Raw genomic sequence first — 15679 nt, forward strand, 5'->3', positions numbered from 1 at the left:
GCATGCTCCTCTGCTCCTGGAGAGAATAGGTATGCATCATGACTAGTATCCGAAGCAAAGGGTGGAAGACATTGAGCGCCAGACAGACCTTGGAAAATCACAATTTTTCCTAGTACCTGATAAATCTAGATACTTGGTCTCACCTGCAGTTTTTTTTTATCATCTTGAGTCTATTAATTATAGGAAGGCCTTTACCCTTGCCAGATGCCAGGCCCTACCATTGACTGTTTTAGAAGGGAAATATAAGAAGATCCCTAGATCAGAGCGGTTATGTCCATGTGGAACAGGGGACATTGAAACCATCGAACATGCACTGATATGTTGCCCATTCTACCATGCAGTTAGATCAAAGCTTATTTCCCCCCTACCTGGCAAATTCCCTGATGAGTCAGTTGATCTTTTGGCAAAGAAGCTCCTATTAGGAGAAGACCCTCAGCTTACGCTCCAAACTGCCAAGTTCTGTGCTGTTGCTATTAAAGTACGCAGAGCTTTATTAGAGAATGATTGCTAGAATATTTTACAATTTTATCAATTTTAATGTGATAATTTTAACCAGGGGTTGCTTTTATTGGCCTTACACCTATATATGTATGGGCAGTCTGTGATTCTGCGGTGCAAAACTCTTGTATCTGGAAATTTTGATGTGTTGGCACGTGATTGGTCAGTTGACCGTATTAATAAGCTTGACTTGACATGACTAGTATCCATTTTGACTAACAGCCATGGATAGCCCTGTCCTCTGGACTGACTGACCCTGGGAGCACTCGGCCTTGCTTCTCCCCCCCAAAAGTTTAAAAGCATGATTCAATTAAAAAACAACAACCCTGAAAAGGCTCCGGGGGCAGAGGGCGGTGGCCGTTGCTGGGGTTCTAAGGCAGAGAAACTGCACAGAGAAACTGCCACGTGGAAGCCCTGTTGCCACTGTTGGGTATCAGTAGCTGCAGCAACAACAGGGAAATAACACAAGCGAGCCCCCAGTCTTTAATTGACCCGGGAGTGTTAACAGTGATTGGCAGCATGTCCTTTAGGAATCAAGTCCACAGAGCTGTGGAGAAATGCAGAGAGTTGCTTGAAGCTGCACAAGTGGGCAAGAGCTGGGAAAGGAAGAACTGAAAACTGAAACCGTTCCGCCTAAAATAGCTTTCATGTTCAGATATGTAAAATGCTTCACATGCATTACCTCTGTAATCCTTAAAATAATCCCACGAGATAAATCTGCAATGTTTTCTTGGTTTTGCAGACACAGAGCTGAGGCTAGGGGGAACGGTGGCATCCCTATGAGAGATGGTGGCAGAAGCGAGGTTTGAACCCCAAGCGTCCTCATTCATAGCCCAGTCTCTTAAGTCATTATACCACACTGGCTTTCAAAGAAAATCTCCTTAACAACTCTTTCGATAGGTGAAAAGGCTTGTTTTCATTTTTAAAGTGATTCTGTCCCCTGACCTGGATGGCCCAAGCTGGCCCGATTGCATCAGGTCTCAGAAGCTAAGCAGGGTCGGCCCCGATTAATATTTGGATGGGAGACCACCAGAGAAGTCCAGTTTTGCTATGCAGAGACAGGCAGTGGCAAACCACCTGTTTGTCTCTTGCCTTGAAAGCCCTCTGGGGCCACCATAAGTAGGCTGACAGCACTTTCCACCACCTCTCGCAGAGTTAGAATGAGAGACCGACCTTCAGAGGCAGAGGGGCAGCCAAAAAACCAGAAACTGGCATATGGTGCAGCGATTAAGAGCAGTGGACTCTAATCTGGAGAACCGAGTTTGATTCCCCACTCCTGCGCATGAGTGGTGGACTAGTGAACCGGGTTGGTTTCTCCACTCCTACATATGAAGGCAGCTGGGGTGACCTTGGGCTAGTCACAGCTCTCTTAGAGCTCTCTCCGCCTCACCTACCTCACAGGGTGTCTGTTGTGGGGAGGGTAAGGGAGGGCTATTGCAAGCCTGTTTAATTCTTCCTTAAGTGGTAGAGAAAGTCGGCATATAAAAACCAAATCTTTTTCTTCTATGTAACTTTAAAAAAATGATCTAAACTGTGTGTGAAAGGGGAATCAGCGTGGACAAACATGCATAACCAAAATGGAAGGAGCACTTACATGCTATTACACTTGAAGTGCGCATGAACAATGGACAGGTGCTTTGCAAAAGACCGACAGCAAAGCACCATAAATTGACATAATGCAGCAATACATTCCTATTATTGATTCGCTTGAGTGCTGTGCGATGATTAAAAAACAACGTTTTCTGTGTTCTCCATGAGGAAAAGAAATGCCTCGACTCTAGCTCATAAATATTTTAGAGTTCCAAAATGAAGCGTTCGCTCCCTCCCCCAACTCAAGCATCAGTAACGCTCTCTTGCCGAGGGAGTTGAAACCAATTTCTCACCACCGACTTTCTGTATGGCTTTTTGCACCGGCATTAAACATGCATGAGCCGTGTGGAGAAACCCGGTTCAGCGATGGACAGAATAACACGCGGGGCGTAAGGACTTCCTCTCGATCGATGATAAAAACCAAACGCGAGACTCGCTTAGGCCAGGAATTCCCCAGTGCCCTCGGTCTTGAGTGTCTTTCCGTGTAGCTAAGCTGTCTGCGCTGGCCTCCGCTGCAGATGAAAGGAGCTGAATAGGTCAGAGACAGACAATCGTATATTTTTCAGAACGTCAAAGGTGAAATGGCAGAACCATGGCATACGTGCTTATCCTATCTCCTCTCTCCTTGCTGTTTGCCCAGAGATGATAGCGAGTCAAGTCCGAGATGTATCCTGTGGCATCAACGGCTCTATTAAACCATTTCCCGTTCTTTTAAAAATTGACTTGTTGTCTGTCTCCCCAGCCTTAGAGGAAACACTTCTGGGAGCCTGAGAAAAGATGCTGCAGCTTTCCTTTGGCTGAGACCTTTGGCTCAACTTGCTCCTTTGGCACTGTCTGTTTATAACATGATACGTTTCTTGGAGAACTGAGATACCAGAGTGAACATTGGTATCCCTGTTCAGGGGCAGAAGTCTGTGTTCCTAGTTCAGACACCATCTGGAGCCTGGCATCTATTTTGAACTTGAGGTGGGGAGGAAAAAGCAGATGTTCTTAGAGTGATATCCCCCTTGAAGACTGAACCATTGAGGAAAAAACAGGTCGCTAATCTGTCACTGGGAGGGAAGGTGGCATGGTATATAGCACGACCTCAGATTTTGGAAGCTAAGCATGGTCGGTACATGGTTTGGGGACCACCAAGGACTCTGCTGAGGAAGGCTTTCCCTTTTAAGGAGAATCGAACCATCTTACAATCGCCTTCCCTTCCTCTCCCCACAACAGACACCTTGTGAAGTAGGGCTGAGAGAGTTCAGAGAGAACTGTGACTGGCCCAAGGCCACCCAGTTAGCTTCATGTGTGTAGGAGTGGGAAATCAAACCCGGTTCTCCAGATTAGAGTCCACCACTCATGGGGAGGAGTGGGGAATCAAACCCGATTCTCCAGATTAGAGTCCACCGTTCATGGGGAGGAGTGGGGAGAGAGGCTTTGGCCTTTATGTCTTCTTTATGTAGACCTTCTGGGGACATTTAGGTCCTTTATGCATGGGTACTTGGACTCATGTTCACCCCCTGTCTGACTCAGTTGTTCCTTGAAAAAGAAGAAGAGTTGGTTTTTATATGCCGACTTAAGGGAGACTCAAACCAGCTTACAATCACCTTCCCTTCCCTTCCCCACAACAGACACCCTGTGAGGTAGGTGGGGCTGAGAGAGTGTGACTAGCCCAAGGTCACCCAGCTGGCTTCATGTGTAGGCGTGGGGAAACAAATCCATTTCACCAGATTAGCCTCCGTCGCTCATGTGGAGGAGTAGGGAATCAAACCTGGTTCTCCAGATCAGACTCCACCGCTCCAAACCACTGCTCTTAACCACTACACCACGCTGGCCAGCCCTCACAATGTCCGGGTCTTCCCATTCCTCTGTTAACCCGACTCTTCCATCTCCTGAGCTCAGCCCAGCTGAAATCTCTGTGCAGAAGGCAAAGCACAGGACACAGAAGATTGGCTTCTCTCACAGCCAATCACAAAGCAGCGTGTAAAGAGACGGGGATACAAATGCTTCCTGCTTCCTCGGGAGCTCTTTTTGAGCAAAAGAAAGGCTTTTTAAAACCGAGACATGGATTTCTCCCCTCCTTTCTTTCAGGTTGCTCCATATTTTTTTTTTGTTCTTAAAATGCTTTTTTATGAGGCAGTTGGGTTAGGGGGGATTTTCTCTTACAGTAAGCACTGCGAAGTAAGCCAATTACAAAGCAGCATTTGAAGGGTGGGACTTGATTTGAGTTTGGATACTGCTGGTGCAGAGATTCCCAAATGGAAAGTGTGGGTCCAGCCAGCAACGAACCTCAGGTAAAACTCCCATTCATAAAAGACCTTAGTTAGCTACTGTGTGAAAAAGGATGCTAGACTAGATAGACCATTGGTCTTAACTGATGGTGCAGGTGTACAAAAATTAGAGACAAATTTAACTTTTTTTGTTCTCCTTCTACAGGTGAATGTCTATGTGCTGGGAAAAACTTTCCTCCTGTTGGCCAGAGAACTCTGCATAAATGCTCCTGCTATAGGTATTATTATTATTTTTAATAAGAGTTGGCTTTTGGTATGTGGGTAATGCTTGTGGCCGTAATTTCCTGGCAGCTTCTCTAAGCTAAAACATTTACATAATGTATTTAAGTGTGTATTGAAACAGCATTTCGAAATTAAGTCCAAATGGTCCCATAGGTGAAATCTGCCTATTGGAGTAGAGAGGTAACCTTAGAATAGAAAAATGTTGCTGTGGTTTTTCTTGTTATCAGCAAACAAGATAAGGTTTCCTCTTCTGGTTACTTCTGTCCTTTTTACTTTAAGTATCGCTAAAAATGGAATGGCTTCACTTTAGGCTGAGCACGCAATTCATGATTCAAGAGTCCACAGAAATGGATCAAATGGTATCATTCACAAATGCGGAATGTTGCAACTTGTAGAACTGAGTAGCAGCTGCTCCTGATGAACATTGGAAAACTTTAGCAATAGGTTTGCTTAAAGTCGGAGCCGTGTACTGGAAGGGGCATCCCGAGAATGGCTGTGCATTCTTAACCGACGGGAAACTCAGCCTGCTTGGATGGGGGCCATTCCGAGTTGTCTGGATCTGCCCTGTAACGTGGAGTTGCTTGGGAGGACGAGTTTTCTCTCTGAGGCTGGGTAATATATTTAATATGTTTTCATGTACAGCAAAGGGTAGCTTAAAGATCTATATCATGAAAGGGGGAAATGGGGGAGGCTATGGCTCGGTGGTAGAGCATCTGCTTGGCATGCGGAGGGTCCCGGGTTCAATCCTCGGCATCTCCGGTTAAGGGGACTAGGCAAGTAGGTGATGTGAAAGACCCCTTCCTGAGACCCTGGAGATCTGCTGCTGGTCTGAGTAGACAATACTGACTTGGATGGACCAAGGGTCTGATTCAGTATAAGGCAGCTTCGTGTGTTCAGTAACCAGCAGTTTTTTTAAAAAACCAGTGGTCTCACTTTAAGCAGAGGCTGGTTGTTGTTGTGGTGGTTTTAATCATCTTTTTAGTAGCCCAGACACCAGTCCTAGCTTGTCAGAGCTTGGAAGCTAAACTGGGTCAGGCATGGTTAGTATGTGGACTGGAAACCACCAAGGGAAGACCAGGGTTGCTTTGCAGAGGAAGGCAAACCACCTCTGTTTCTCCTCTCATGCCCATAAGGGCTCGCCGTAAGTCAGTTGTGACTTGACAACACTTAATTTTTTGTTTTTATAGTCGTCTTGTTAGAGAGCAGTGCTCGATGAGGAACCTTGGAGGAATCAAAGTAGATCTTGCCAGCGGTATTTGGATTTCAAAGTCAGTTCTTGACAGCGGTTGTGAACACTAGTGAACATTTCCCTGGCCAAAGACTAGCCTAGGCAGAGCAGTTATGGAGCTGTGTTTTAGAACATAAGAACATAAGAAAAGCCATGCTGGATCAGACCAAGGTCCATCAAGTCCAGCAGTCTGTTCACACAGTGGCCAACCGGGTGCCTCTAGGAAGCCCCCAAACAAGCCGCTCTGTTTTATGACCTTTGATGACCAAAGATTTACTTTGGGAAACGGGCTGTGGCACATTGGCAGAGCATCTGTTTTCCATGCAGAAGATCCCAGGATCAATCCCCAGCATATCCATGTGAAAGGATTGGGTAGCAGGTAATGAGAAAGACCTCTAACCTGAGACCTTGGAGAGCTGCCGCCAGTCAGAGTAGACAATACTGACCTTGATGGAACAAGGGTCTGACTCAGTGGCTGGCAGCCCCATGTACGTACTCTTATAGTGCTAGAAAATAGCATCATATAGTCAACCAGCAGCATGACTTCCTATCACTTCTAACGTATTGAGAAGTGGTTACAGTACTGCTTGCATGTATGATGGATGGTCCCCCACCCCAAAGTGTACAGATTGTTATAAATGTCACAAAATTGGTAAATGCTTACAGGAAAGTAATGTTTTTGGATCCAAGCAGGAAATGCCAGAAGGTTCCAAAACTGACCATAAACTTTCAAAAACCTCTGCTCACCCTTGACTAATGACCATAATTTTAGCCATGGAAGGCAAGGGCCTCGAGATCTGCTCACCGGTTGGAGAGGTAATGGGTGGCTTGACATTGGAATTGGGGGCTTCTAGGGAGTCGCCCCTCGCCACATCTGTACCAAATGCCATTAGACTTGCTTGCTTTTTGTGCTGGAATGCATGGTTCATTGGGATGACTCACGGCATATCCATTTTTATAGAGTACAACCGAGGCCACCAAACGTGGCTGTAGTCTGGTTGATTTAAAGCAGTCAGTCCGTGGCTCTGAGACAGTTGTTGTCAGCCAAAAGCCCTGTTTAAGTTCATCTCTGGCTTGAGGCCTGGACCAGAGAGGCTTCCAGCTTACTCGTCCTTCAACAGTGGCTGTTTCTAGGTGGGAACCCCCAGAAGACCCACCGGACAAGTGCCTTGCCCTCTTTCCTGAAATATAGGGCAGGTTGGGGAACTGTGCTCAGAATAGCCACAGGTGGCTCCCAAACCTCTGAGCCATCACTGACTTAAATGGAACCATACCAGTGCTCCTGGCATTTGCCATTATTGGGTTGTGGGAACTGTTATACAATTGATACATCCATGTGGATTTGTACTGAGTATCCTGACATGGAAGAAGAATTGGTTTTTATATGTAGACTTTCTCTACCACTTAAGGCAGAATCAAACCGGCTTACAAGCACCTTCCCCTCCCCACAACAGACACCCTGTGAGGTGGATGAGGCTGAGAGAGCTCTAAGAGAGCTGTGACTTGCCCAAGGTCACCCAGCTGGCTTCATATGTTGGAGTGGGGAGACAAATCCAGTTCACCAGATTAGCGTCCACCGCTCTTGTGGAGGAGTGGGGGAATCAAACCCGGTTCTCCAGATCAGACTCCACCGTTCCAAACCACCGCTCTTAACCACTACATCATGCTGGCTCCCGAAGGCATTCCGAAGTTGTTGGGCTACTTTCTTTTGTCCCTTTGTTTGTGGTAATCTTTCAATACGGTTCCTCTTTTAACGGGCAAAAATAGTGCCCAGGATCCAGAGTTACTTTGAGCACTACGTATGCCTAACTTTCTGACTTTAAAGCTGGCCCTTGTGCCACACTGTAAAATGTTTGTGAAATCCCTCTTCAGTTTCAAAAGTAATGTGACAATGGGAGGGGCAGCAATTTGGGAAGTAAGAAATCTACACCACCCCTGGGCAAACTAATTGCACTATTCTTTAGATCTGAGCAGGTATCAATTAGTAAGCCAGATGACCCCTCCCTCTTTCATAGTGTATCCTAATTCAGGATAGTCTGAGTATCTGTATTTTGCCCACAATGTCTGATTTTGTAAGAACAGTGATACCAGACCAGTTTCTATAAACTTGTGTAACCAATTGTACCCTAGTTTACTCTAAATACATGAGATGTAGCAAACTACCTCAAAGAATGTTAAGAGCACAGATGTCAAAACTACCGGTATTCAGAAAACAAGATTTTGAAAATTATATGGTAAAATCTCCAACCTTAACTAGATCTAGTTCACATAGCAGAAAAAAGGGGCAATAAATATGCCCCATTGTCCAATCTCTAGTGATTGTAGTATGGTTTTATTTATTTCATTTATACCCCTCCTTTTCCCCCAATGGAGACCCAAAACAGCTTACCTCCATCCTATCCTCACATCAACCCTGCGAGGTAGGTTAGGCTGCAAGACTGTGGGTGCTTTCATACATCCTAAATAATTCACTTTCAGTCCCCTTTCAGTGCACTTTGCAGCTGGATTTTACTGTGCGAAATGGCAAAGTCCACTTGCAAAACAATCATTAAAGCGCACTGAAAGTGCATCTTTCAGGCTGTGTGAAAGTGCTACATGTGATTGGCCCAAGGTCACCCAGCGAGTTTCTATGGCTGATTGGGGATTTGAACTCGTCTCTCAGAGCCTGTGAGCCCTGTGGCGCAGAGTGGTAAGCTGCAGTACTGCAGTCCAAGCTCTGCTCACGACCTGAGTTCAATCCCAACGGAGGTCAGTTTCAGGTAGCCGGCTCAAGGTTGACTCAGCCTTCCATCCTTCCAAGGTCGGTAAAATGAGTACCCGGCTCGCTGGGGGTAAAGGGAAGATGACTGGGGAAGGCACTGGCAAACCACCCCACAAACACAGTCTGCCTAGAAAACGTCGGGATGTGACATCACCCCATGGGTCAGTAATGACCCGGTGCTTGCACAGGGGACCTTTACCTCCCAGAGCCTAAACTGACACTCTAACCACCACACCACACTGGGTAGGTTGAGGTCTACTGTAGTGGCATTTTTGTTGCCTGCATACGGATCCTTCTGTATAGGTACAAGCTGAGCAGATGAACTGATAGAACAGCACTGTCCAGCAGACTGTTGTATTGCAGAAAACAGATTTTCTTTAACAGGGGTTATATAGCTAGCCTTCTTTCCACCATCAAACTGGAGAGAGCCCTTGGCTCTGTGCTAGAGCCTCTGCTGTGCATGCAGAAGGTCCCCACCATCTCCAGTTAAAAGGACCAGGCAGTAGGTGATGTGAAATACCTCTGCCCGAGACCCTGGTGAGCTGCTACAGTCCAAATAGACAAGACTGACCTTAATGGGCCAAGGGTCTGATTCAGCAGAAGGCAGATTCATGTGTCTTTTACTGTATCACAAGCATTGGAGCCTCTGGGCATTCTACTGAACGAAGGGTGAAGAGAAGCGACCTTGGTTGATTTCCCTTCTCATTACAACCTGTGTGATTGTTTTGTCTGCAAAGGTCTTCTGGCCATGTCTTTTGGGCAGAGAAAGACAAAGAGGGGAGAAATCCACTTCTGCCATTGGAATGTGCAAAAGATCTGGTACTTAGTGCTGTTATCTTTTTCGCTCCAGATGTTTGGAAATCAGGTGCAGGAGTACTTGTGAAGGAAAATACATCAGGTACGAGCCTGGACCATGCACAAGCACTAGGGTTTTGCCCCATGCTTCATAACCCACATTTAGCCCATCTAACATGACTGATTTGCAGCCCAGCAACTATAGATAAACAGAATATATTTACATGTATGGGGTGGAAAATATTTAATGGAAAAATAACGCACTGGAGGATTTTCCACCCCACATCCCTGCTTGGGAGGGTGGGGACTTCAATAACAGAAACGAGATTTGCTACCTGCCGCTGCTGAATCCCACCTATTTCAACGAATACAAAAACCTTGGTAGATAACACAATAAATGTTCCTTGTGCAGTACAATCCTATAGCCAGTTATGGGTGTTTAACTCGTATTGGCACCAGTGGAATCTAAGTTTGCATAAATAGGTGCAGGATTGCTACCTTGCATCCATCCTCGTGTTTTAAAGCTGACTCACAGTAACGTGGAAACAAGATTTAGGAGACCCAGTAATCAGCAAAAACACACAGGTTTTAGGACAAGTAAAAATGTTTTTATATTCAACATTCTCAAACCGCTCTACTTTAGAACATTCCGTTTGAGTCAGCTGCAAGTTAGTTCAATCTATATACAAAATAAATGCACGGTACGTGCAAAAATTTTACATCTTTCCCCCCTCCCTTTTCCTGCATGGCGCAGTTTAATAATTAAGTCAAATAGTTTAGGAATAAATAAAATAAGATTAAATTCAAGAGCATTCCTTCACTTAGTTGGATAGCCTGATGGTAAGTAGATAGGTAAGTAGGGTAACATTCTGTACTGTGGCTGGAGGGTTTTTTATTTTTTTGTGTAGTGAAATCAGAGCATCCCTTAATGTGCATTTAGCAGTACTGGAACGCAACATAAGTGAAATGCTTCATGCATAGAAAATGAGTTCTGGAATTTGCCCCCCCTGTACCCCCGTGCCGTTGGTGCTGTCTGACGAACACTGGAACTGGAATGTCACTTTCCCACACTGCACCTCGGTCATCCCCTCTTGGCCAAAATAACTGAGTTCGTTGCCATCTAGGACGGCGCTGACGTTGTAAAATGTGTCTTGCTCCACCTGCACGGGGTGCTCGAACCACACCGAGAAAGTGTTACTAGATCCGTCGGAGGTAAACTTTGTCAGGTTCTGGGCGAGGACGGCCCCCAGCCGCTTCAGTTCAATTTTGACGCTGTACTCCGCCTTCCCGGAACTGGACCCGTACAATCCCAGCCCGGCGATAAATATCCTTTTGTCTACCGCAAACTGGATGCTGTCGCACCGGCCGCGGTACCTCCACTGATTGCTGCGGTAGGCAGAGGATTGAAAGCGGTGGCACCTTTGGGGGACGAGTCCTTTCCTCTTGTTCAGCGGGAATTCGAGCTTGGGCTTGTTGGCAGCGGTGTACCACAAGAAAATATTGTGCCTCTCCTCCAGAGTGAGGATGTCGGACTGAGCCGCCCCATTGGCAAACTCTTCCAGAGTCATGGTCGGAATCCGCACCAAGTACAAAGCTTTCCCTAATACATTCCGCTTGTTCCTGGGCGAGATGGGCAGGCCTTGCCTCTTACATTCGGCCTCGGCCCAGTTCAGGACAGCCTCGAACACCACCACCTCCTTCGTGTTCAGAGCCTCCCGGGTGACGATGATCTCGAGCGTCTGTTGGTCTATTTCGCAGAAGCCCTCCGATTTCAGTGCCATCTCGGCCTGTGCGTCGATGACTTCCCAGCAGCGCTGCGTCAGCTCCGGCTCCTCGAAGAGCCTGCTCTGAGACAGCAGGACGCAAGCGTTCTTGGCCTCAAGGCTGGTCTCCAGAAAATTGACGCAGGCCTTCGCCAGCGCGGGGACAATGTACTTCTTGGCAGCGTAGAGAGTAGCAAGGACAGTGTCTGCTTCCAGGTCGATTTCATCACTGTACATGTACCTATTGGTTAAAAAAAGACACACTCCTTTAAGCAAAGAGATCTGCTCTATGCCACCGTCTTAATTCTGCACCTAGCCTCAATTCCGCATCTTATCATGAACTTAAATGCATTTTTTGTCCACATTGCTAAATGACGCAGAAAAAGAACGCATGATTGACACGAGTCATCCCGAGCTGTCTTGCTACTTACTTTAATAAGATTAGAAAAGCTGCCGGTTCGACATCTGGGATATGGATTTCAGATTTGACCTCTGCAAGATCTCCATAAAACATAGCATAGAAGACAGAGCTGCCAACTGCCAAAACGTACTGTGTAAAACAAACAAAAAAAATATCCCAAGTCAGCTACAGTGGGTTGGCAGCTCTCTTTAGAGTACAGAGGAGGAGTTTGCAGTCAACGGATATGGAAAAGCCTCCCCACCACTCCAGGGCAGCATCTTTCTCTCTTCCCCTCTGCATCATTATAGCTATAAAGCTTGGACTGGGATGTATTAAGGTGGGTTTGTTCAGTTTAAATCAGGGATGTCAGACGTAAGGGTCAGGGGCTGGATCAGGCCCCTTGAGAGCTCTTATCTGGCCTGCGAGCCAACCAACCCCCCAGTCTTGATCTGGGCTGGCGAGGCATTTATGTCCTATCCGGCCCTCATAACAACTGAGTTCAACGCCCCTGGCTTATGATGTTCAGTACACGGTACCCGAAAAAACACATCCCTCCCCTCGCTAGTTTCAGCATGCATGCACTTTTTTGCAACGTATTTGTATGTTTTGAACATTGCTTCACTGCATTTTGTACAGTGCGGTTTCTAGGAGTCCTAGCAAGGGAGTTTGAGGATAGGAGGTAGCAGAAACCGGGGAGGCAAGGGGGTTCCGGTATCTTCCCATAAACCTGCCCTGAGCGTCCCATATCGGGGAAGGGGGGGAATCCCACAACAAACCTTGTGAGCAGGAACTTTCTTGGCTGCCCCCACCGGGCCCACAATAAAATGCACGTCGGCCATCAGTTCGTTATTGAACATGAGTGCGTTCCTGCGAGTTTCCAGGAGGAAAAAAGAAAAGGGCCCAGTAAATAAACAAAGTAACCAACTGCAGCAAGTTGTTCCTTGTTTTGCATTCGTAAGTGCCCTCCTCCCGTCTAGGCACCAACTCTGCCCTGCTTGGGGGTTTGGCCTCTCCCCCCGAAAGGGGGCAGGGGAAGGGCAGCCAGACAGGTAGGGAGGCCGGGGCAGTCAAGCTTGCCCCTGGAGCCGGGCCAAATGCCCTGAGCATCCTGGCTGGCCAGCCCTCCGGGGGCATGCAAGGAAGCCAGCCTTCATGCAAAGAGGGGCCGTAGCTCAGTGTAGAGCATCCACCTGGCATGCAGAAGGTCCCAGGTTCAATCCCTGGCATCTCCAGTTAAAGGCACTAGGCAGGTAGGTGATGTGAAAGACCCCTCCCTGAGGCCCCGGAGAGCTGCTGCCTGTCTGAGTAGACAGTACTGACTTTGATGGACCAAGGGTCTGATTCAGTATGAGACAGCTTCACATGTTCAAGGAGGCTGCAGCGGGGCTTGCCCGCTCCTCTACCTGCTGGGACCTGCGGAGCCCTGCCAGCCCCGGCGGCGGGCAGGCTGGTGCGTGTCTGTCCGCCTGCCTGCCCAGGCGGGGAGCTGCTGCCACCTTTGCTGCCCAGGCGGGGCCGGGCTTACCTCTCCCGCAGGGTCGGGTGGAAGGACTGCCAGTTGGCGCTCTCCAAGTTGTTGTTGTTGAGGTTCTGCAGGGGCGGGGGCGGCGTTGGCTGGGCGCTCTGCTGGAGCTGGAGGGCGTTCTTCTTGCTGTTGGCGGCGTTGGCGTTGCTGTTGGCAAGGTTGGCGCTGGCCGGGTAAAGTTCCGCAGCCATCTTCTTCGGGAGGGCGAGGGGCCCGGCCTCATCGCATGCTGGCCCCCCCTTGGCGGCCCGCACGCTCTTTTTGGACTTCTTCAAGGTCTCTGGAAGCAGAAGAAAGAAAGTCAGGCACTTCATGATCCGGCCCCGGAGGCAACCATGGTCCGAGGGCATCGGCTGGGGGAGTGGGAGGAGGAAAAGAGGGACCCCTCCCCGGCTACGGCCGCCGCATCAAAGCACAGTCCCGCTTGGTTAAAAAGAACAAAAATAATAATAATCTGCTTTTAAGGCCAAGAGGCTGGTTCGGTTTGCTGCTGCAGGAGATCACTTTGCAGTTATGGTTTTTGGGGCGGGTAAGGAAGACGGGCTCTTTGTGTCCCCCGTCGGAGGCGTCGCAAGAGGCGGAGGGCCGATGCCCCAATGAGTCGCCGCCGGCTGCTCACCTGGCCGGGAAGAGGAGCGGCGGCAACCTCAATCCGGCGCGCAGGGACGCGCACGCACCCCCCCTAATCCGAATCGGCCGCGCTCCCGCGACGGGTCGGCTTCCCCGGAGGACGCGCGGGGGCTCCTCGGAGAACTTCTGCCCGGGGAGGGAGGGACGGAGGGAAGGCGGGCGGAACTCGGCAGGTTTCGTTTCTCGCCGGCTCGCCCGCGCCAGGCGTGGCGCCGCGGCTCTCTCCGCCGCAAAAGGGCCGCGAGCCCCCGCGCGCTGGGGCAGGCAGGCAGGCGGGAGGAGCGGATCCCCGCCGGTTCAAAGCCCCGGTCCCTGCAGAGGAGGAGCCGGCGGCCGGCGCGAGTCTTGCAAAGCGACGCGGCGTCCTTTGCATCCAAGTCCGGCGCGCGGGGAGGGGTCGCTGCAATCCCGCCCGGCCCTTGGCAGGCAAAAACTCCCTTCTGTATCCGCGGGCGGGCGGGCAGCCCCCGGCCCCCTTCCGAGCGTCGTCGTCGTCTTCTGCTCCCGCTCTTGTGTGCGCGCGTTTATTTATTTATTTATTTTTTGCAAAGGGCTCCGGCGTCCGCGTGTGCGCGCCTCCCGACGTGCGTGTGCGCCTCCCGGCCCGTCTCCCCTCGCTCTGGCGGCCGCTGCCTCCTCCGCCTCCCTCCTGCCTCAAATAGCCAGCAGCGGCGGCGCGCGTCACCGGCGCCTGCTCCAATGGGGAGGCGGCGGCGGCGAGCGGGGTGAAGAGGGGAGGGCCTCCCTCCCTCCCCCCCCCTCTCGCCAGACAATATGTCATTCTCCCTCCGCCCGCCCACCCCTTCGCTCGCTCGCTCTCTCTCCCTCCCCAGCTCCCCTCCACCGCCCTGCTCCATCCAGGCCCCTCCTCCGTTTAGGAAATTTACAGGAAACCCAAATTCACCCTCCTCTTGGAGGGAAGGCGGGGGGGGGGAGAGGAGGAGAGGCAAGCCGGAGCAGAAAGGGAAGCGTAGGGTTGCAAACGAAGGCAAACAGCCGCTTGCAAATTTTGCAGAAGGCAAACCCCAGCCCTTGCAAAAAGGACGCTTGTTTTGGAGAGGAGGAAAGTTTGGTGCCCCCCCTTTTTTTTGCAGGCCCGCCTTCTCTTCACCCCCACCCCAAACTAGCTTGCATGGGAATCTCCCCCCCCCCCCGACACAGACGCTGGCCCGAGCTTGCCTCGGCGCTTGCTGCTGCTAGCCCCAGAAGGGTCTGGAGTCGACAAACCGGGGCCGGGCTACGCTTTCCCCGGCGTCCTGGAAGCCCCCCCCCCCCCGTTGCAAAGAAGGCGCCTCGCAAAGCGCCCGAGAGCGCAGCCCCGACCTCGGCGGCGCCCTGGAAACGGCTCGGTTCCAGCCTCTCTCCAGCCACCTCCCCCCCCCTCCGACCGCCGAGCTATTAAAAGAAAGCCCCCCCATCGCCTTCCTCCCCCCCCCCGGGACTGTACCTGCTCTCCTTACCAAGCGCCTCTTGGAGCAGACCCGGCCGGGAAAGTTTGCGCGGCGGGCTGGGGCGAGGCGTCCGGAGCCATGATCCGAGCGAGGGCAAGGCGCTGGAGCGGCGGCGGCATCGGGCGGGCGGGCGGGGCTGGCTCGTCGAGCTCGCCTGTGCGCGGCGTCGGCGGAGGAGGACCCGGGCTGGCTCCTCGCGAGCCGGGCGAGGGCGCCCCTGCGCCTTCCTCGGCGGCCTGGGCTCCTTCGCCGAGCGCCTTTCCATTCCTGCTCGCTCGGAGCACGGGGGCAGGAGGGAGGGATAACCTTGGGCTAGTCGCAGCTCTCATAGCTCCAAGGGGGAGAAGCAAAGCAGGGTGGTCCCAGGGTCAGTCCGCCCGGAGGAGAGGGCTATCCATGGCCAGATCCTTGAAACTCAAAAACAAGCCCCCACGTAGAGTTTTGAGAATCTGGAGTGTGTGGATCTGGCAGACCCGGATTCAAATCCCCACTCCGCCGTGGAAACTCGCAGGGTGACCCCGGGCCAGTCACACGCTCTCC

General features: G+C 50.5%; 2 protein-coding genes across 2 annotated transcripts in view; one reads left to right on the top strand and one right to left on the bottom strand.

The window, feature by feature from the left end:
• Positions 1-15679, top strand: part of BRF1 (BRF1 RNA polymerase III transcription initiation factor subunit) — a 237084-nt gene that overhangs the window by 87278 nt on the left and 134127 nt on the right. Inside the window, exon 5 of the mRNA XM_056851232.1 lies at positions 4510-4582. Within this exon, the coding sequence (XP_056707210.1) occupies positions 4510-4582 (73 nt within the window). The remainder of the gene's footprint in view (positions 1-4509; positions 4583-15679) is intronic.
• BTBD6 (BTB domain containing 6) lies at positions 10329-13402 on the bottom strand. Its single transcript, XM_056850942.1, has 4 exons — positions 13059-13402; positions 12310-12400; positions 11565-11683; positions 10329-11374 (listed from the first exon to the last, which is right to left on the bottom strand). The coding sequence occupies exons 1-4, from the start codon at positions 13370-13372 to the stop codon at positions 10342-10344; spliced, it is 1557 nt and encodes a 518-aa protein (XP_056706920.1). The 5' UTR covers positions 13373-13402; the 3' UTR covers positions 10329-10341.

The sequence above is a fragment of the Euleptes europaea genome, chromosome 6, assembly GCF_029931775.1.
Source record: "Euleptes europaea isolate rEulEur1 chromosome 6, rEulEur1.hap1, whole genome shotgun sequence".
In the NCBI taxonomy this organism is placed as follows: Eukaryota; Metazoa; Chordata; class Lepidosauria; order Squamata; family Sphaerodactylidae; genus Euleptes; species Euleptes europaea.